The following is a 23,041-nucleotide window of genomic DNA, read 5'->3' as shown; positions in this document are numbered from 1 at the left end:
AGTATCCTCCCCCTCAATTTATTTTGCATAAATAATTAATATCTCACCAGAGTGTCAGTTGTACAGTCATGGCACTGTGTAACAACATTTTGGTCAATGGCAGACAACATATATGATGGTGGTCACATAAGATTATAATACTGTATTTTTATTGTACCTTTTATATGTTTAGATATGTGTAGACATGCAAATATTTACCATTGTGTTATAATTGCTTACAGTATTCAGAACAGTAACATGCTGTACAGGTTTGTAGCCTAGGAGCAATAGGCCATACCATATAGCCTAGGGTTATAGCAGGCTCTACCACGTAGGTTTGTATAAGTATATACTGATATTCATATAACAACAGAATTGCCTAAGGACGCATTTTTCAGAATGTATCCCTATCCTTAAGCGATAAAGCGTGACTGTATATGGAATAAGATTCTTCTCTAAAGATGATTGAATCTGTCTTCTGGCATTTAAAAATTTGAAATTCTCTGTCATATTGAAGGTTTTCCTTAATATAAATGTAGTAAAATACACTTTGAATGATTAGATTTTTCCCTCAAACTTTTCATCCTGCCAGACTTTCATTTCATATAAGCTTTTAAAACAGTTTGCCAAATTCTCTCTAAATACTCATGCTGGTCAATAGAGAGTAGCTCAAATGTATAAATTTCAGTTTTCCATTTAGTGTAAAGTTTTAATTTTTTTCCATCATAAAATTATTGAACAATGTGTCTACCAAACTTTAAGAACATCTAGCATAGTTATTTACACATAAAACATGTCTTATACCATATTACCTTGCCTCTAACATGCAAGAGCAGTGGTGGTAGAAAAAGCCTTGAGTCAGAAGACCTTGTTTCAAAGCCGCAGTTGTGTGAACTCACAGAAATCATGAAACCACTCATTCTCAGCCTTCTCTTCTGCACATGAGGAACAACCACACTTTCTCTGTGACTTGCAGACTAGGGAAGCAGAAGATATAGTCATTAACCAGCTGAAGCGACAACAAAAAAAATTAAGTATTACATTCCAAGTCACTGGTTTTGCAACTCTTAGCCAATGAGTCCAATTTTACATTTACAAACAATGATTAAACTTGGGCAATAGCATTTCTAGTTGTATTCAGGTACTGAGAGTGAAAAATATAATAATGCCTTTGATTAAACGACCTAAAGAATTATCTAAGTTTAATTATAGGCTTATTCTTTCTAAGAGAGTAATAACTGTAATTATTAAAATATTAATTTAATGAAAAATAACTTTTATATTTCTCATTTTAATGTTTACAAAACAGGAATACCTAGCCATAACTGGGGTCAAATTCTAGCCACTAATTGAATGAAGTTGTATAAATTTCATGGCTTCACTTAAAAAATAAGGATAATAACGACATGAATCTTTATGAGATTCAAGACAATGCATATAAAATACTTAGCACAGTGCCTGTAAGGGTTAAATAGAACCCATTTAAGGACTTTGGGGGAGGTGGTGGCAGTAAATAATTGGAAGCATTGAGTCAGTCTTTATTTTGGACTTCAGGGAACTTGGTGTTTAGTTTTGATCACATGTTCCATTCAACTGAGCAGAACCCAAATTTAGTCATAGTGAGGTTAGTAAAATATATAAATAACCCAGTCCAAAGAGAAAATTCTAAATTTCAGCTCTACCATATTTTCTGTGTAAGGAGTGGAGACTTTGAAATAATAGTAAAATAGAAACTGATGAAGTTTATGAAGGCGATAAAAAATGAGAAAGTGGACAAGGTGTGGAAAGGATTAAGAATTTAATCACTGTTTCTGAATTTTGGCACATTGATGTACTATTATGCACTGATTAAATTATGTTGACAGATTTTTGTGATAGAGAAATGCTATTTTTTTAGATCAAGGTAGTATATAATCATTATTTTGTTAGACATGCATAGGAATTTACCAAAGGGGGAGGAATTTAGGGTTCTTTCTTTTTACTCTAGTAGATATTTTCCAAAGTCTTATATAATTAAATAAATACTTTTAAAATTTTGGTAAAACCTTTCTTTTTATCTTGACTTTAGCCTTTCTGGTTATAGAAGACATGTGTTCTTATAACTGAAACAACTAGGGGTAAAGTTTTCTTTTTTTTTTTTGAGACAGAGTCTCGCTCTGTTGTCCAGGCTGGAGTGCAGTGGCCCCATCTCAGCTCACTGCAAACTCCACCTCCCGGGTTCACACCATTCTCCTGCCTCAGCCTCCTGAGTAGCTGGGACTATAGGCGCCTGCCACCATGCCCGGCTAATTTTTTGTATTTTTTGGTAGAGACGGGGTTTCACCGTGTTAGCCAGGATGGTCTCGATCTCCTGACCTTGTGATCCGCCCGCCTCGGCCTCCCAAAGTGCTGAGATTACAGGCGTGAGCCACCACACCCGGCCTAAAGTTTTCTTTTTAAGTATTCTGAAGAACAGATTCTGCTTGATTTAAATGGGGCAGTTTTTATGTTTTTCTGTAATCCTTGTTTCATCACTGAGAGTTGTTCTGAGTTGTTTTTTCTTTTGTATTTTCAATACTTGAGTTCAAAGCACTTTACAAATGTTTATTGTATTTAGAAACATTCATCCTAACTGCAGCTTGCTTGCTGTTAAAAATATTATACATTTCTAAATATGTTCACAACCAAACATTATTCAATAATGTGATTTTTAAGGGCATGTAGAATGAATAGAAAAGAATGAATTACTTGATGAGCTTCATAAAGCTGCTATTTATAATTATTTGCATGTGGAAATTCATTGTTTCAATTTGTTTCTTGACTTAAAAACAGTAGTCATAGAGTAGACATATTTTTGCTCTCTTGATTTGCAGTAAGACTTTAAATGCCATCTGTTAAATTTGCCTATTATATTTCTCCTGAAAAGTAAGAGGTGTGTTTTTGAAAATGGAAAAGGCACAAATGCTGTTTTCAGGCACAAACTCTGTTTTCAAAAGGTCGGTTTGAGGAGCTTGTTTTTCTTATTTGCCAGTCTCCTAAAAAGAATGCTGACGTGAATTATGAAGAATAGAGAGTATTTGATGTATGTGGAGGCTCATTTACCCAAATTATGAACATTTCTTAATTTATGGTGATTAAATTTCTGCTTTATTAAGACAATGGTTTTTTAGTCTTTTCTGTAGTAAGATAGAAAGAAAGAAAAATATTAGCCAGGATATTGTTGTTTGGTGTCCAACAAGTTTTAATAGTAGTTTTTACCATTAAAGTCTTAAACTGGATTTTTGTCTCTTTAATTGTACAGTAATGAAAGCTTATCTCTGTTGTTTCCTTCTTGTTTCTCCTTACCATAGCTTTTCACGTTGTATTCTATCACTAAATTATAAAGCAGTAAGCATATGACTACAGCATATTACTCTCTTACACCAGTATGTAAAAGTGCAGGACGGGCATCTATTAAGAGAGTGTGAAATACATTTAATCTTCAGAGCTAGATAACCTGGGCAAGTTCAAGCAACTTTTAAATAGGCTGTTAGTTTTAACTTTCCATTTGTTCACAGTAATCTCATTTTCACCCACCTTTTCATTCTAGTTTAAAACACTTCACAAATACCTGACAGTAAAAGGCATAATGAATGCTTCACAGACTCAGATTTCTCTAATGGGAACCATTAAATTGACATTCATTTAAAAAAATTATTTGGCATAATATACAGTAATTCATTTAGCAAGCTACCATTTGGAAGCTGCAGAAAAAGGAAAGACTGTATTCTTTGAATAAATTTGTTACTTTTCTAATTTGTTTCTCCTGAGTTAGTTTAGTTAATAATATACATACAGGTTGAGCATTTCAAATCCAAAAATCTGAAATCCAGAATGCTCCAAAATCAGAAACTTTCTGAGCATCGACATGACATCAAAGGAAATGCTCATTGAAAGACTTTAGATTTTTGGATACGGAATGTTCAACTGGTATAATGCAAATATTACAAAATCCAAATAAACTCAAAAATCCGAAACACTTTTGGTGCCCAGCATTTCAGATAAGGAATACTCAACCTGTATAAGCAACTAAGATAGTGAAAGGATATTTTCTACATATAAAGTAAATTAAAATTTTTTAAAAAGCTTTATTTCTTGTGACTAAATGCTAACCTTTATAAATCTAAAAAAAAAAAAAAAAGATTGTTAGTACTCTTATTTGATGCTGTTTCTAAAAAGTGTGTACTCAGAAAATGTTCTCTTACTCCAAAGACAAAGTATAGCTTTGGCAACTCTTGTTTTTCTACATTTCCAACTAAGTTTGAGCTTATCTGAATCAGGCATCACCAGTTTTGTGATGAAGCAGCTATACTTCTCATTAAGTCTCTGCCCTTTCAGTCCCTCTCTTTCTAATAGGCCCAGCAAAGTTACCTAATGTCTATGTCACATGAATGCAGCCTGAGTGTACAAAATTCTGCAGTACTAAAATATTACAATGTGCATATATTAGGTCACACATATACACTTAACATCAAACTAATGAATTAGTTAGAAAATAGCACAAGTGTTGATTCTTGAAAGTGCTGTATAATTAGCCAGGGGACTTTTGGAGACAAAAAACAACAACAAAACCCAAGGAATTAAAATCAGTGCTGCAAAAAATGTCATATTAGAATAATAGGCTGACTCTAATAGTGTAGAAATATAATAAGATGAATTTAATAGGGATAAATATTATGATCTGTGTTTACATTTTAAAAGCACAGTATTGAGGTACAGAAATGAGAAATAATAGTTATATTGCACTAGTTAATTTTTAAAAACATGCATATCAATAGCATTCCATTAGGTCTCAGATTTTTAAAATCTTACTGAAATGATTTGTTGGAATGGTTTGAAAGTAGCACAGTTGCTGACAGCATATTGCTACCCCAAACAAACAAATTTTAGGCTTCTTTAATTTTAAAAACTAGTGTTCACAATCAAGGAGGTAAGCGGGATTCTCTCCTTCTTGGCTGGTTACCTTATGCCATAAGGAGGAGGAGCAGGGAAGGGGGGGATGCGGATGATGATGATTTAAGATTACCACACTTTCACCTAATGACAAAGCTAATGGCAGGGTTAACATCACGTCATGGGGAACAAGTGAAGAAACCATGGGAGTATTTGATCTAAAATGAGGACATGGAATAAAAATAGAAATCATTTTGTTTTAAACAGGGCTTTTTTGGTTGGAAATAAATAAAGCCTACTCCAATTGATATGAATATCTCAGTGAAGAATATCTCCAACTGATAACAGTATCTCTAAGAACAGGAAGTGCAGCTGGCTGCAAAGGACTAGAACCAAGAACTAGAGCATTATTAGGAATCAGAGTGGCGTCTTCCCTCCCTTTTCTTCTCCTTGTGACCATGAATGGTGCCATGAATGGTGCTTATCTTTGGAAAGTAGGAGTGGGGGGCCACAGGATAATTTTTTACCTCTTATTTTGAAATGGCCTCCCCAGCACCAGCTTTGTATGATCCCCTAGTTCGAATTCCTAACAGAGATTGACAATTATCTATGTCTTACTTCCAGAATCTGGGAAGACAATCTGATTGACCAGCTACAGTCTGTTTTTTACCTGTGTTCCAATTATTTGTAGCCAGAGAGAAGAAAGATCATATAGTTCAAAACAGAGCTAGAGACAAACAGGGTGGGAATCAAAGGCAGGTGGCAGCCAATCAGGGCAGACATTCCAAACTGTCCAGTGCAGGTGCCATGAAAAATTAGAATGGCTTTGTTGAAGAGAAATTATATTTGGAGGAGGGGGGTCTTAAGGAGCAGGCTTCTGGGAATCAGGCTTCAGTTCAACAAAAGAAAACACTTAAAACTTTATAAGATTAGGATCGGCTACTTTGGATCATTAAGTTCCTTGTCAGCTGTGGGCTGCAATGGCCATATGTTGATGGAACACTATAGAAGCGATTCAGGTGTTAGATGGAAGGATGATTTTGTTGACCTGTGAAGTTCCTTCTAAGCCTGAGAGTAAAATCAGTTTTGTCATAAGTTATTTCCACCAAAATAATAAAATATTAATGTTTTTCTTATAAATATATATGGTATCTTAAACCAGGGAAAGCAAGTAATCAGTGGTGGCTATGGAATTTCCATTTCAGTTGGGTTTGTTCAGGACTGGCAGTCTGGTGGCAGGGGGAGGGCAGGGGCAAGTGCTAAAGAAATTGCTTTAGAACTTCATGTACAGAGCAAGCTATCTTAGCTCTTGTGGAATAACAAACCACCCTAAAGTTTAGTGGGTTAAAACAATAGCCATTTATTTAACTCTTTCTTGTTTCTGTGGGTTGATAGTTTGAGACTGGATCAGCTGGGTGGTTTTCTGGCCTTATTCCCATGTCTGTTGGCAGCTGCTGGTTGGTTTGAAGCTGGCTGATCTAGGATGGCCCCAGGTGGACTGACTTGTCCACATGGCTATATCCTGGCTTCACGTGGCAGCTGGGCAAAGTTCTAAGAGAAAGTGTGGATGTACTCAAGGCTTCTTGAGGTCTAAACTCAGAAGTGACATAATCTCATGTCCACCAAACTCTGTTGACCAAAGTGAATCTCAGGATCACGTAAATTCAAGAGGTCTAGAAATTGACCCTGTCCTTTGATCAGAGGAGCTGCGAAGCTACATTGCAAAGAGGGGAGACCTAGAGAGGGGAATAATTGCCACCTTCTTTGTAAATAATCTACCATACCTAGCACACTGTTTTCTGTATCATGGAACAATAAAAATAGAGTTTCCAAAGTTCTTTTACTCACGTTTTACATATTGAGGAGCCCTACAAGTTGGCTATTTGTTTAAATTTGGACAATGAATATAATAGCTGAGAAGCAGGTTTTGTTCTTGTACTGAATTATTCGTTGAGGTGGTGTGGGTAGTCAAGTTATGGGTTATAAAATAAAATATTTTCCTTATTTCAAAATAAGGTAAAAGCATTCAAAGTATGTTCACTGAATGTCCAAAAAAAATCTATGTGACATTGTAGATATTTATGTTCTGATGAATAGTTAATAATGTTGAATAAAATAATGTTGAATAAAAAATTATGTCAAGAATACATTACTGTAAATGCAAATATGGCAGGGTTTTTTGCTTAAAAAGTAGCAGTTTTATATATAATTATTTGGAATTTGAAGTTTAACATCTGTCTTGTTTCTAGGAGCTCTGCCAGTGCCGGCCGGGAGAAGGCAACTGCTCCTGCTGTAAGGAGTGCATGCTGTGTCTTGGGGCCCTTTGGGATGAGTGCTGTGACTGTGTTGGTAAGTTGATACCAAGGGAGACTTCTTAATATTTCTTATCACAGAATCCTTGGCTTTAAGAGACTTTAAGGAATATAAATGTAGTTTATGCACATAATCAAGTATGTGTGTGAGATATAGTAAACACACAGAACATTGTATTTTTACACTCAATTGTATTCAGTAGTATTTACCTATACATGTATTTAAAAGTGCTTATCCTTGGGAAGTAGGAATGGGGAGCCAAGGCAGAATGTTTAACTTTTTATTCTGAAAGTTTTTATACTGTTGAATTTTTTATAAGCAGCAGCATTTTGTTTTGTTTTTAATAAGAAGTAGGTTTTATAAGAAGAAACATTCTCCAAGATGTGTTAAGTAAAAAAAGTCAGGTTCAAAATTATGTTTATAGAATGCTATCATTTGTGTGTTAGAAAGAAAACTTACGTGTGTGGGAAGAAACACCTGTCGGCCCTTCTCTGACCAGTTAACTCATTTTTAACTTTTAAAACCCCAGTTCAAGTATCCCCTTTCCTTGGAAACCTTCCTTATTTGACTGATATAGACGATCCTCTATGCTTCTGAGAGATCATTTATTGCATGCTCCTATAATTGTTGTTTTGTATGTTTTTTCAACAGAGTATCAACTCCTTAAGAACAGGAATATCGTCATATTGATCTTTTTTACATTATCTTTTATCGAAATAGGCTATATGCATATACTTTTTAAGTCACATAGTACTAAAACAATCCCATCTCACTTCTTTCCAAGCCAACACGAGTGCTGTGACTGTGTTGGTAAGTTGATACCACGGGAGACTTCTTAATATTTCTTATCACAGAATCCTTGGCTTTAAGAGACTTTAAGGAATATAAATGTAGTTTATGCGCATAAACAAGTATGTGTGCGAGATATAGTAAACATACAGAACATTGTATTTCTGTGTATTTCAACTTTTCAGCGTTGCACTGCTTCCATAATTCTGAATAATAACCCTATACTACTCTCTTGATTCTTTGATTTTAGAAACTATCAGTTGACTTCCTCTTATGGTAGACAAGCATTTAGTTCTCTTATCTCTTAATCTTCCCAATGTGATTTTATCACTCCTTCTAGTGAAATCAGTATTTACCTTAATAATCATTCTAATGAATTAATAATATTATATACTCATTTGATGCATAGTAATGTAAGCACTAATTAATTAAATGAGTTACCCCATTATCTGTCTTTCTGTATTTTGGGTGTACGGTGTACTTCTTGAGAGATTTCCTAATCTTTTCACCCTTGTATTAATTTTTTAAATTTTTACTTCCTTTTTTAATTTCCAAGAGCCCTTCTCTGATTGTCCCTTTTTAAGGAACATACTGTTCTTGTTTTATATGTAACATTTTTCTTATCTTTCTGGAATTCTTAATTGTACTGTTTTGTGGTTGCTGTTGAGTTTTTTCCTTCTACTCCTTGCATGGTTTACATTTTCTCAGGTGTCTGGTGACCCTTGGCTGTCTATTCCTTTGTAGAATTTAGGTACTCCAAAGCGGACTGGGAGTACTTAATCCATGGACAGGGCATGGAATCTAGTTTGCCTCATGAAAAGGTGGTTGGAGGATGAACTGCCTTTTTCACTGACGAGCCCTCTATTTCATGTCTATAGATCTTTCCCTTTGGGGTTGCACATTTTTTCTAGAGAAAGATCTCCTGGTTTCCTGCTGGGGTTGAGGCTGGTGTAAGGGGCAATATGCCAGGCTGCAAATGTTCTGGGAACCTGAGGGGTGAGGTCGCAGTAAACAGTAAGCATACTTTTATTTACTTTCCTTGTTTTGTTCCCATACTCATCTCTACCCTTTGCCATTTTTGGCATTCCCAGTCCAGGGCCTCTTTGGTTTAATTTCTCTAAAGAATAACTCTCTCATCTCCTACAGTTGTGGAAGAAGAGACAGGGACCTGAAGGTGTAAATACCCCACAGAATAGGCTTGCCTCTGCCACTCTGGTGCCTCCAGCTCCTGAGTCTCCTCAGGGTTCTGTGGGGTGCATGGCCTGTGTGAAGACTCTGCTCAGTCAGGTATCTTTAGCTCTTAGGTTCTCCACAGATAGGGTTAGTGTTTCCATTTCTTGTTTTTCTTTAGTGTTTTGTAGTGAATTCTGAGAGAATGGGGGGCAGAAGTATCTTTTCCTCTGTCCTCTTATATTCATCTTGATATCTCTAACAGCTAGCTTTGAATTATTTTAGGTCATTAACTGTATATTAATTTAATATGTACAATGAACTAAAAAAGAGGAAATAGTCATCTTAATCTCTGATATACACACATAAGATTTTTTTTTGAGACAGGGTCTTGCTATGTTGCCTAGGCTGGAGTGCAGTGGTGTGATCATGGCTCACTGCAGGCTCAACATCCTGGGCTCAAGCAGTCCTCCTGCCTCAGCCTCCCAAGTAGGTGGGACTGCAGGCATGAGCCACAACACCCAGCTGATTTTTATAGTTTTGGTGGAGACAGGGTTTCGCCATGTTGCCCAGGCTGGTCTCGAACTCCTGGGCTCAAGTGATCCACCTGCCTCAGCCTCCCAAAGTGCTGGGATTACAGGCATGAGCCAATGTGCCCAGCCTCACACATAAGAATTTAATTTAAACATGGATGCCAAAATACACAAATGAACTTTTAATAGCATTGCCTAAAATAATGTGTATGTATGTGTGTGAGAGTGTTTGTGTGAGTGTATGAATGTGAGTGTATGTGTGTTATATTTGTGTGTGTCTTAACCATCACACCATGATGACAGTGCTGTTCAGCGTCTTCTTTTAGGAAGAGAGTTCTGCATTTTTTTCCACTGAGAAAGAATAATTATACATGCTTATATCTCTACAATTTTAGAAGCAACTGGTATGCTTCCAGGCTAGTTCTCATTTTTTTAAAAAAAGCTTATTTACCTTTAAGGGTTGGATGTCCAGTTTTAAACTTTGAGTAAGTTCATAATGTAATTTTATCTTTCATTTTCAATTAAGTTAATCTTTCTACTTTCTAGGATAAAATTGAGATATTCCAGTTCTATTTATACAGCAATCCTCCTCCTTGTAGGCAGCTCTCTTCCAAATTAGGCTCTCTTAACATCCTTTGCAAACCTGCGGCTGCTCCTCCTTCCTAAGTTGAAATAGTCCCCATACTTTTCATGGGTGGGGCACAGACCTCTGAGAGAACTCAAATTAGAGTGCAGCCTTCCTTTCCTCTCTCATTCTGTGGACTTCAGCCATACTTTCTCTAGGAAACTTTCCCCTGTGGCTCCCTTGTATAAGAGCTTCTCTTTTCTGATTTTTTCTTAAGGTAAGAGTAACCACCATAGTTGATTTTAATCTTTGCTGTCCAGCATATTCCTGAAATCCTGTGGGTTTTGGATCCTAGATCTCCACCCACAAGCTCTTTCTTCTTTTTTTACTGTTTTTACTTTTCCAAATGTGCACAAAAATAGAGAGTACAGTGATCTGCTATACGTACTACCTGTTCCGATAGTCATTAATACATTGCCAGACTTGTTTCATCCATTCATCTGTTTGTTGGTATGTGTCTCTATCTTCCCCCACAACCTTTTTGTTTTGCTTAGGTATTACAGAGTAAATCATTTCACTATTATCCCTGAAGTCCTTTAGTTATACATCTCAAAAAAAGAGTTTTTACATAACACAATGTCATTACTATGCCTAATGTAATTAACAGCACACCTTTATTTTATTTTTATTTTTATTTTTGAGGCAGAGTTTTGCTCTCTTGCCCAGGCTGGAGTGCACTGGCACAATCTTGGCTCACTGCAACCTCCACCTCCCGGGTTCAAGTGATTCTCCTGCCTCAGCCTCCCAGGTAGCTGGAACTACAGACACACGCCACCATATCTAGATAATTTTTTGTATTTTTTTGTACAGATGGGGTTTCACCATGTTGGCCAGGCTGGTCTCGAACTTCTGACCTCAAGTGATCTGCCCTCCTCAGCCTCCCAAAGTGCTGGGATTACACGTGTGAGCCACCGCACCCGGCCATTTAACAGTACTTCTTTAATATCGTCTAATACCACTCAGATCATACTTAGATTTCACTGATTGACTAAATGTTTTTTACAGTTGTTTTACTCAAATCAAGATCCAACAAAGATTACTCACTGTATTTGGTTGTTAGATTTCTTAAGTTTATTTTATTCTAAAACAGTTTCTCTTCCCCCTCTCTCCCATCCTTTAATATTCCATTGGCTTTTTGAAGAAACTAGTCAGTCATGATTGGTTTCTTCAAAATAAACCACATTCTGGATTTGGCTGATTGCTTCTTTTGGTTATTTAACTTGTTAATTGGTCTTTTCTATTTCCTATAGTCTGGAAGTTAGATATAAAGGCTTGATTAGATTGAGGCTTAGTTTTTGGGAGGAGGGAACACTGGTACAGTGTACACAAAGGCAAACAATATCCAGACGTCCTGCTTTTAGTAATGCTAAAATTGATCCCATGAGTTCCGACGGTGAAAGTCTGACCCCTTTGTGATAAAGGTCCCCATCAGCCTTTCACCCGGTGATTTCACCCCTTCTTGATGACCATTGCCTGAGTCAGCTACTTCATTAGAAGTTGTAAAACAGCCAGGTGTGGTGGCTCACGCGTATAATCCCAGCACTTTGGGAGGCCAAGAGGGGGCGAATCACCTTAAGTCAGGAATTCAAGACCAGCCTAGCCAACATGACGAAACCCCGTCACTACTAAAAATACAAAAATTAGCCAGGTGTGGTGGTAGGGCACCTGTAATCCCAGCTACAAGGGAGGCTGAGGCAGGAGAATCGCTTGAACCCAGAAGGCAGAGGTTGCAGTGAGCCGAGATCGTGCCACTGCACTCCAGTCTGGATGACAGAGCGAGACTCTGTCTCAAAAAAGAAAAAAAAAAAGAAGAAGAAAAAAAGTTGTAGAACAATGATTTTCTATTTTTATCATTACTTCTGCAGTTATTAGCTGGAATTTTTCTGTATAATGTAAATGGAATCCTACACTACTACATAGTAGCTTAAAATACATTTTAGAACAACACGAAATGATGAATGATTTAATAGTAGACTCTTTAATGGCATTAAGACATTGTAACTTTTGATTCATGTTTAATGTGCATTAAAAGTTGGATTCTGCCTAAGCATGATGGCTCATTCCTGTCATTCCAGCACGTTGGGAGGCCACAGCAGGAGGATCACTTGAGCCCAGGAGTTCAAGACCACCCTAGGCAACATAAGGAGACCCCACCTTTACCAAAAATAAAAATTAATTAGTTGGGTGTGGTGGCATGCACATATGGTCCCAGCTACTTGGGAGGTTAAGGCAGGAGGATTACTAAGCCCAGGAGGTCAAGGCTGCAGTGAGCTCTGATTGCACCACAGCACTCCAACCTGGGCAACAGAGTAAGACCCTATCTCTAAAAAAATTTTTTTTAAATAAATAAATAAATGTTGAATTCTATGGGAAATGTTAAATTATAAGAAAAAATTGCCTGAGCACAGTTGCTTGTGCCTATAATCCCAGCACTCTGGGAGGCCAAGGCAGGCGGATCACTTAAGTTTGAGACCAACCTGGACAACATGGCAAAACCCCGTCTCTACAAAAAATACAAAATTTAGCTGTGCATGGGTGGCATGTGCCTGTAGTCCCAGCTACTTGGGTGGGAACGGGGGCTGTGGCAGGAGAATCACTTGAGCCCAGGAGGTTCAGGCTGTACTGAGCCATGTCTGAGTCACTGCAGTCCAGCCTAGGCGGCAGAGTGAGACTTTAACTCAAAAAAAAGAAAAAGAAAAAAAAAAGAAAGGAAAAGAAAAAAACTAGGCCAGGCACAGAGGCTCACACCTGTAATCCCAGCACTTTGGGAGGCCTAGGTGGGAGGATCGCTTGAGCCCAGGAGTTCAAGATCAGCCTGGGCGACATAGGGAGACTCTGTCTCTACAAAATAAAAAAACAAAAAATTGACTGGGCATAATGATGCATGCCTGTAGTCCTAGCTACTTGGAGGGCTGAGACAGGAGGATCACTTGAGCCCAGGAGTTTGAGGCTGTAGTGAGCTATAATTGCACCCCTGCACTCCAGCCTGGGTGACAGATGAAGACCCTGTTTCAAAAAAATAAAAGAAAAAATTAATAACTTGTGCCAATAAATAAAACATGGCAGGCATGAACTTTTTCATCTTGAACCACCCATTTAGCATGTCATGGAGCCCTATAATTCAGTGGTGCACTGTTTGTATAATGTTGATCTAGAAATAGCAGATTCTTTATAGTACCAAGATCATTTGTTATACTTAATAAATTGGAAGCATCATAAGCTCCAAGACCAGGCTGGGAAGCCTGCTGAAAACCTGCTTAGCAACCACAGCTTGGCTCATTTTGCCACACCAACTCATAGATCCTAGATGTCGCTGTGGTGAATGGAAGAAAGGGGCACAGGGAAAGAGCCAGAAAAGGTGGGTGATGTCAGGCAACAGGCACAGTGCCTGCAAAACCCAGGAAAACAGGATCAGATAGCTCTGCACTGGGAACACAACCCTGGGACAGGCTCTACCACCTAGTGGATCAAATGTTTCTTCTTTAATCCTGCTCTTTGTTAGGCAAATTCCTTGAACTCTGACTTTGAACTCAGGGCTACAGTTCCAGTACTAACCTTGACGGGTCTTGGCATCTTCCTTTTAGAACATCCAGGTTTTTCGTTATGACTTTCTCTCGTATCTCAGGTCAGATCCAGGCAGATCCATTGGTTCCTGCATAGAATGGATTTCTGTCTTGCTTCACTCCAACATGTTACTTTTCTAATATTAAGGAATAAATAGGTGCTAGGAGTTCAAATTTTCTATTTTTTGTTTTAAGAAAAACTATGCAAATTATTTAGATACATCATTTATTATTATTAATTTTAATTGACAAATAAAAATTGTATATATTTACCCAGTGCAACAGGTTATTTTGAAATATGTATACATTGTGGAATGGCTACATAGAGCTAATTAACATACATTACCTTACCTTTTCTGTGTATGGTGAGAACACTTAAAATCTACTCTCTTAGCAATTTTCTTTTTTATTTTTTCTTGAGATAGGGTCTCTGTCACCCAGGCTGGAGTGCAGTGATGCTATCACACCTCACTGCAGCCTCAACCTCCTGAGCTCAAGTGATCTTCCCACCTCAGCTTCCTGAGTAGCTGGCACTATGCTACCACGCCTGGCTAATTTTTAAATTTTTTGTAGAGATGGGGTCTCAATGTGTTATCCAGACTGGTCTTGAATTCCTGGACACAAGTGATTCTCCCGCCTTGGCTTCCCAAAGTGCTGGGATTACAGGTGTGAGCTACTGTGCCCAGCCAGCAATTTTCAAGAATATAATACATTGTTATTAGCTATAGTCACCATGTTGTACAATAGATCTCTTGAATTTATTATTTCTCTCTAACTGAAATTTTGCATTATTTGATGGACACCTCCCCTTTCCTCAGCTCCTGGTAACCATTCTGCTTACTGCTTCTATGAGTTCAACTTTTTTAGATTCCACATATAAGTGAAATCATGCGGTATTTGCCTTTCTGTGTCTAGCTTATTTTACTTAACATAGTGTCCTCCAGGTTCATCCATGTTGTTGTTGTAAATCAGGGTCCCCAACCCCTGAGCCATGGACCAGTAGCAGTCTGCTGCCTCTTAGGAATCGGGCCACATAGCAGGAGGTGACACCAGGCAAGTGAGCGTCACCACCTGAGCTCCGTCTCCTGTCAGGTCAGTGGCAGTATTGGATTCTTACAGGAGCTCGAATCCTATTGTGAACTGCACATACGAGGGGTCTCAGTTGTATGCTCCTTATGAGAATCTAATGCCTGATGATCTGAGGTGGAACAGTTTCATCCCGAAACCAGTCCTGGTGCCAAAAAGGTTGGGAGCCACTGATAGGATTTCCTTCTTTTTTTAAGGCTGAATAGTATTCCATTGTATATAAAGTGGAACTGTATTTTATATTATATAAATATACCACATTGTACATATATACCACATTTTCCTTATCCATTTTTGGACAATTAGGTTGATTTTGTCTTGACTATTGTGAATAATGCTGCAGGGAACATGAGAGTGCAAACATCTCTTTGACATACTGAGCTAGTTCTATTTTTAATTTTTTTAGGAACCTCCATACTGTTCTCCATAATGGTTGTACTAATTTACATTCCCATCAACAGTGTGCAAGGATTCCCTTTTCTCCATGCCCTCCCTCTCCAACACTTGTTGCCTTTCATCTTTTTTATAATGGCCCTTCTAAAAGGTATGAGGTAATATCTTATTGTGGTGTTTTTTTGTTTTGTTTTGTTTTGTTTTTTGAGATGGAACCTCACTCTGTCACCCAGGCTGGAGTGCAGTGGCATGATCTTGGCTCACTGCAACCTCTGCCTCCTGGATTCAAGCAATTCTCTGCCTCAGCCTCCCAAGTAGCTGAGATTACAGGCGCCTGCCACCATGCCTGGCAAATTTTTTTGTGTTTTTAGTAGAGATAGGATTTCACCATCTTGGCCAGGTTGGTCTTGAACTCTTGACCTCATGATCCACTCGCCTCAGCCTCCCAGAGTGCTGGGATTACAGGCATGAGCCATCACACCTGGCCATTATTGTGGTTTTAATTTGTATTGCTTTGGGCTGGGTGCAGTGGCTCACGTCTGTAATTCCAGCACTTTGGGAGGCTGAGGCAGGTAGATCACTTGAGGTCAGGAGTTCAAGATCAGGCTGGCCAACATAGTGAAACCCCATCTCTATTAAAAATACAAAAATTGGCTGGGCACGGCGGCTCACGCCTGTAATCCCAGCACTTTGGGAGGCCAAGGAGGGCAGATCACCTGAGGTCAGGAGTTTGAGACCAGCCTGGTGAACATGGTGAAACTCTGTCTCTACTAAAAATACAAAAATTAGCTGGGCATGGTAGCACACACCTGTAGTCCCAGCTAAGCTACGCAGGAGGCTGAGGCAGGAGAATCGCTTGAGCCTGGGAGGTGAAGTTTGCAGTGAGCCAAGATCATGCAACTGCACTCCAGCCTGGGCAACAGAGCGAGACTCTGTCTCAAAAAAAAAAAAAAAATTAGTTGAGTGTGGTGGCACACACTTGTAATCCCAGCTACTCAGGAGGCTGAGGCATGAGAATTGCCTGAACCCAGGCAGCGGAGTTTACAGTGAGCCAAGATAGTGCCATTGCACTCCAGCCTGGGCAACAGAGTAGACTCTGTCTCAAAACAAATAAATAAATAAATAAAATAAAATAAATAATTTGTATTGCTTTGATGATTAGTGATTTTGAGCATTTTTACATATACAGCATATATCTGTTAGCCATTTGTATGTCTTCTTTTGAGAAATGTCTATTCTGATCCTTTGCCCTTTTTTTTTTTGAGTCGGAGTCTTGCTCTGTCACCCAGGCTAGAGTACAATGGCACGATCTTGGCTCACTGCAGCCTCCACCTCCCAGGTTCAAGCAATTCTCATGCCTCAGCCTCCCAATTAGTTGGGATTACAGGTGCCCGCCACCACACCCGGCTAATTTTTGTATTTTTAGTAGAGATGGGGTTTCACCATGTTGGCCAGGCTGGTCTCAAACTCCTGACCTCATGATACACCCACCTCGCCTTCCCAAATGCTGGGATTACAGGCATGAGCCACCGCACCTGGGCCCTTTGCCCATTTTTTAATATTGGATTATTTGTTTTCTGACTGTTAGGTTGTTTGAGTTACTTTTTTTTTGCTTTGAGACAGGGTCTTCTTCCGTTGCTCAGGCTGGAGTGTGCACACCACCATACCCAGCTTACTTTTTAATTTTTGTAGCAATGGGATCTCTATATGCTGCCCAGGCTCATCTCAAGCTCCTGACCTCAAGTGATCTTCCCACCTCAGCCTCCCAAAGCACTGAGATTACAGGCGTGAGCCACCATACCCAGCCCCCTGAGTTCGTTACATATTTTTGATATTAACCGCTTATCAAATGTATGGTTTGCAAATATTTTTTCCCATTCTGTAGATTGTCTCTTCACTATATTGATTGTTTCCTTGACTGTGCAGAAGCTTTTTACTTTGAGGTAATTCCATTTGTCTGTTTTTGCTTTTGTTCCCTGTGCTTTTGGATTCATGTCCCAAAGAATCATTCTCCAGCCAGGCGCAGTGGCTCACACCTGTAATACCAGCATTTTGGGAGGCTGAGGTGGGCGGATCATGAGGTTAAGAGATCAAGACCGTCCTGGCCAGCATGGTGAAACCCCGTCTCTACTAAAAATACAAAAATTAGCTGGGTGTGTTGGTGTGTGCCTGTAGTCCCAGCTACTTGGGAGGCTGAGGCAGCAGAATTGCTTGAACCCAGGAGGTGGAGGTTGCAGTGAACCAAGATCGTGCCACTGCACCCCAGCCTGGTGACAGAGTGAGACTCCATCTAAAAAAAAAAAAAAAAAAAAAAAAATCATTGTCCCGACCAATGTCGTGGTGCTTTCTGTATTTTCCTCTACCTAGTTTTAGATACATCATGATCACTTTCCAATCCCTTCCCAAATTCAACCATTGTCAGTGTTGAATTTCACTGAACACATATACCAGAATTGGTATGCCAAAGGATAATGACTTATGTACTTTTTTGCTGGGTTTTATTTTGCCAAAGAAGTTTGTTTGGTTTAGATGTTTGCAATTGTTACCCAATAAGTACTTAAAGACACCAAAGACTAGAGTCATTTAGGCCTATTCAGAGTTTACTTTTAAAGCTGATGCATTGATTCAGAAAACTGACTAAAAAAGAAAACTGAATGTAATTTATCCATTGGGTCAAATAGCACAGGACCTAATTCCAAAATTAACTCCAGCCACAGATGTTTTCTACTAGTAATAGTAGCTTCTTCCTTAGAGTGAATTTTCTTCAAGGACATTCATTTAAGTATCCTTTTCTGCTTTGAGCCCATCAAAACTTGTGAGTTGTATAAAATATGAGCCATAGCATAATATTCAGGAACAATTTCAATAAACTTTTTCTTCCAAAAAAAGCTATGTTAGGTAACTTCGTTTTTTAAGTTAAGGAGATTTTTCTCTAAGTAGCCAAAATGGAATAATAATCACTTAACTCTGAGGTGTTTCTCTGAGAAACTGAATAGCAGTACCTTTACTCCAGATTAAACTTAAAAAAAAATCCCTTTTGTGTGATGCCCATTGGGCCTATTAGATTGATGTAACTTCCCTCACTTTTAGAAATGACAGATTGACCCTGTACTTTAAAATTGCTTATAAAAGTCCCTTAAGTTGCCACAAAAGCAGGTTTGAGATTGCATTATGAATATTAAAAGTTACTTTTTGTTTTTAGTATTTATATATGACCTTAAATGTGAGTCTCAGCCAAAGCAAAGAAACTGCATTGATTTAAAGGATTTTAGAAATCCCTTTTTTTTTTTTTTTGAGATGGAGTCTCGCCCTGTTGCCCAGGCTGGAGTGCAATGGTGTGATCTCGGCTCACTGCAACCTCTGCCTCCTGGGTTCAAACTATTCTCCTGCCTCATCCTCCCGAGTAGCTAGGACTACAGGCACGTGCCACCACGCCTGGCTAAATTTTGTATTTTTAGTAGAGACAGGGTTTCACCATGTTGGCCAGGCTGGTCTCAAACTCCTGACCTCGTCATCTGCCTGCCTTGGCCTCCCAAAGTGCTGGGATTACAAGCATGAGCCACTGCGCCCAGCCTATAAATGACTTATATACATAGTTTGCCTTCCTTATCCTAAAAAGAACTTTGAAGTTGCTTGTAGTATATTTCCTATATATTCTCTGCCTTTTTAGAAGACATTTTAAAAAGAAGTCCTACCCCAGTAGCAATGAACACACAAAGAATAAGTGAAGATAAAGTGAAACATTTTTATTCTTTTTTTTTTTTTTTTTGAGACAGAGTCTCGCACTGTCGCCCGGGCTGGAGTGCAGTGGCTCAGTCTCGGCTCACTGCAACCTCCGCCTCCCTGGTTCACGTGATTCTCCTGCCTCAGCCTCCTGAGTAGCTGGGATTACAGGCACACGTCACCACTCTCAGCTAATTTTTTGTATTTTTAGTAGAGACAGGGATTCACTATGTTGGCCAGACTGGTCTCGAACTCCTGACCTCATGATCCGCCCTCCTTGGCCTCCCAAAGTGCTGGGATTACAGCCGTGAGCCATTGCGCCCGGCCAACGTTTTTATTCTTAATTGATCTAACAGATACAGCTTGTTCAAAATAATAGCAACAATGTATTTAATTATGTGTGCCTATGTATGTATATATATTATATATTTGTATATACAGTAGTTCCCCCCTTATCGGTGGGAGATACATTCCAGGGCCCACAGTGAATTCCTGAAACCACAGATAGTACCAAACCCTATAAATACTATACTTTTTCCTATACATACATTCCTATGATACAGTTTAATTTATAAATTAGGCATAGTAAGAGATTAACAATAATAATAATTTATGGCAATAATACAGTAATAAAATAAAAATAAAATAAAATAAAATAATATGGTAATAAAAGTTATGTCAATGTAATCTCTGTCTCTCTCTTTCTCAAAATATCTTAATATTTTCAGATGATAGTCAACCACAGGTAATTGAAACTGGAAAGCAAAACTGCAGATAAAGGACAACTACTGTATATATATATATTTATATATATATTATATGTAATATATACATTATAATGTATGCTTATGTTTGCTTATATATAAGTGAAATGAATGAAAACAATGATACATGGACAGGAGGGAGGAATTAGGATTATTTTGTCATTATAAGGTACTCACATTACCCATGAAGTGATATGGTCTTATTCAAATGTGAACTTGATTCATTGTAAATGTATATTGTACACTCCAGGACAACCACTAAAAAAAGTAGAAGCTTAAAAAAGAAGAGAAACTGGAATCAAATAAAATGCTCAATTAAAACCAAAAAGGCAGAAAAAGAGTAGAAGACAAAAATAGGAATAAAAGACAAGAGCAACAAATAGAAGATAGTAACAAATATGACAGATATTAATCCAGTTATATTAGTAATCATTTTGAACATCAGTGGTCTAAATGCACCAATTAAAAGAGATTGTTAGAGTGGATCAAAAAACAAGACCCTACTGTATGTTATCTACAAGAAACCCACTTTAAATATACAGACATATAGATTAAAAGTGAATGGATGGAGAAAGATATACCATGGTAACACTAATCAAATGTAAGTGAGAACAGCTATATTAATTTCCAACAGAGAAGACTTCACAGCAAGGAAAGTTATCAGAGATAAAGAGGGACATTACATAGTGATAAAGGGGTCAATTCTCCAAAAAGAAATAACAGTCTTTAATGTGTATGCACCTAACAATGGAGCATTCAACTATGTAAGGCACGGCCAGGTGCAGTGACTCATGCCACTTTGGGAGGCTAAGGCAGGTGGATCACTTGAGGGCAGGAGTTCAAGACCAGCCTGGTCAACATGGCGAAACCCTGTCTCTACAAAAAAAAAAATACAAAAATTAGCTGGGCATAGTGGTGCATGCCTATTAATCCCAACTACTTGGGAGGCTGAGTCATGAGAATTACTTCAGCCTGAGAGGCAGAGGTTGCAGTGAGCTGAGATTGTGCCACTGCACTGTCCAACCTGAGTGACAGAATGAGACTCTGTCTCAAAACAAAACAAAAACAAAACTCTGTGAGGCAAAAACTAACAGAACTGCAGGAGAAATCCACTCTTATAGTTGAAGAATTCAACCCCCCTCAACCCAGGAGGCAGAGAATCAATAGGGACATGTTTGAACTCAAAAACATCATTAATCAGCTGAATATAATGGATAACTATTGACTATTTCATCCCACAACAGCAGAATACCCAAGCATGTAAGCTTTATCTCAAGCTTATGTGAAACATTCACCAAGATAGATCACATTCTGAACCATAAAACACACCTTAGCAAATTTAAAAGAATAGAAATCCTACAGTGTCTGCTCTCAGACTACAATGGAATTAAATAAAAAATCAATAACAGAAAGATAATTGGAAAATCCCAAAATATGTGAAGATTAAGCAACACACTTCTAAACACATGGATGAAAGAAGAAATCTCAAGAGAAATTTAAACCTTTTGTACTAAATAAAAAATGAAAACATAACATCAAAATTTGAGGGATGCAGTGAAAGCAGTGTTTAAGGGGAATTTATAACATTGGAATGTATATATTCAAAAAGACAAAAGATCTAAAAATCAATAATCCAAACTTCACCTTTAGAAAACTAGAAAAAGAAGAGCACACTCAATCCAAAGTAAGCAGAAGAAAAGAAGTAATACAAATTAGAGTAGAAATCAATGAAATTGAAAATAGGAAATCAATAATCAACGAAATCAAAAGCTGATTTTTTGAAACAGTTCAGTAAAATCAATGATCTTCTAACTAGGTTAAGAAAAAGAGAGGACACAAGTTACTAACAGCAGAAATGAAAAAGAGAACATCACTGTAGATCCTATGGATATTAAAAGGACAATAAAAGAATGCTATGAAAACTCTTTGCCCATGGATTTGATAACCTAAGTGAAATGGACCAATTCCTTGAAGGACACAATCTGCCAAAACTCACACAAGAAGAAACTCTCACGAGACTTCAAACCTATGTTTTTTAAATAAATTGAATCAATTACTAATCACCTTCTAAAAGAGAAAGTACCAGGCCCAATGGGTTTACTGGTAAATTCTACCAAACATTTAAGGAAAAAATACTAAGACTCTACAGTCTCTTTCAGAAGACAGAAGGAGAGAGAATTCTTCCCAACTCATTCTGTGAGGTTAGCATTGTCCTAATACCCAAATTAGACAAAGATATTACAAGAAAACTACAGACCAATACCTCTCATGAATATAGAGGCAAATTATCAACAAAAATATTAGCAAATCAAATCCAACAATGTATAAAAATGAATTTACACTATGACCAAGTAGGATATATCCCAAGTATGCCATACTGGTTCAACATTCAAAAATCAAGCAATGTGGGCTGGGTGCAGTGTGGTGGCTCATGCCTGTAATCCCAGCACTTTGGGAGGCCAAGGCAGGCGGATCACGAGGTCAGGAGATTGAGACCATCCTGGCTAACACAGTGAAACCCCGTCTCTACTAAAAATACAAAAAATTAGCCGGGCGTGGTGGCGGGCGCCTGTAGTCTCAGTTACTCAGGAGGCTGAGGCAGGAGAATGGTGTGAACCCGGGAGGCAGAGCTTGCAGTAAGCCAAGATTGTGCCACTGCACTCCAGCCTGGGCGACAGAGCGAGACTCTGTCTCAAAAAAAAAAAAAAAAATCAAGCAATGTAATCTATCATATCAACAAGTTAAAAAAGAAAAAAAAATCACACGATTATATCAATAGATGCAGAAAAAGCATTTAATAAAATCCAACACCCATTCATGATAAAAACTCTCAGCTAACTAGGACTAGAGGGAAACTTTCTCAACTTGGTAAAGAATATCTTCAAGAAACTTAGAGCTAACATCAAACTTAATGGTAAGAAACTGGAAGCTTTCCCACTATAGTCAGGAACAAGGCAAGGATGTCCCCTCTTGTCACTGCTTTTCAACATCATACTGGAAGTTCTAGCTAACGCAGTAATACAAGGAAAGGAAATAAAAGGTGTACAGAGTAGGAAGGAAGAAATAAAACTATCTTTGTTTGAAGATGACATGATTGTCTATGTAGAAAATCTGAAAGAATTGACTAAAAATACTCCTGAAACAAATAAGCAATTACAGTAAAGTTGCAGGATATAAGGTTAATATATAAAA

The 23,041-nt window shown here is 38.0% G+C and overlaps 1 protein-coding gene across 2 annotated transcripts in view; it reads left to right on the top strand.

The window, feature by feature from the left end:
• TWSG1 (twisted gastrulation BMP signaling modulator 1) overlaps positions 1-23,041 on the top strand; it is a 67,276-nt gene that overhangs the window by 18,015 nt on the left and 26,220 nt on the right. For both annotated transcript variants that reach the window (XM_054537495.2, NM_001132167.2), the window contains 1 exon segment: positions 7,140-7,239. In XM_054537495.2, coding sequence (XP_054393470.1) covers positions 7,140-7,239 — 100 coding nt within the window.

Source organism: Pongo abelii, chromosome 17, assembly GCF_028885655.2.
Source record: "Pongo abelii isolate AG06213 chromosome 17, NHGRI_mPonAbe1-v2.0_pri, whole genome shotgun sequence".
NCBI lineage: Eukaryota > Metazoa > Chordata > Mammalia > Primates > Hominidae > Pongo > Pongo abelii.
The sequence above is the reverse complement of the archived record's forward strand: the minus strand, read 5'-3'. Positions and strand labels throughout refer to the sequence as shown.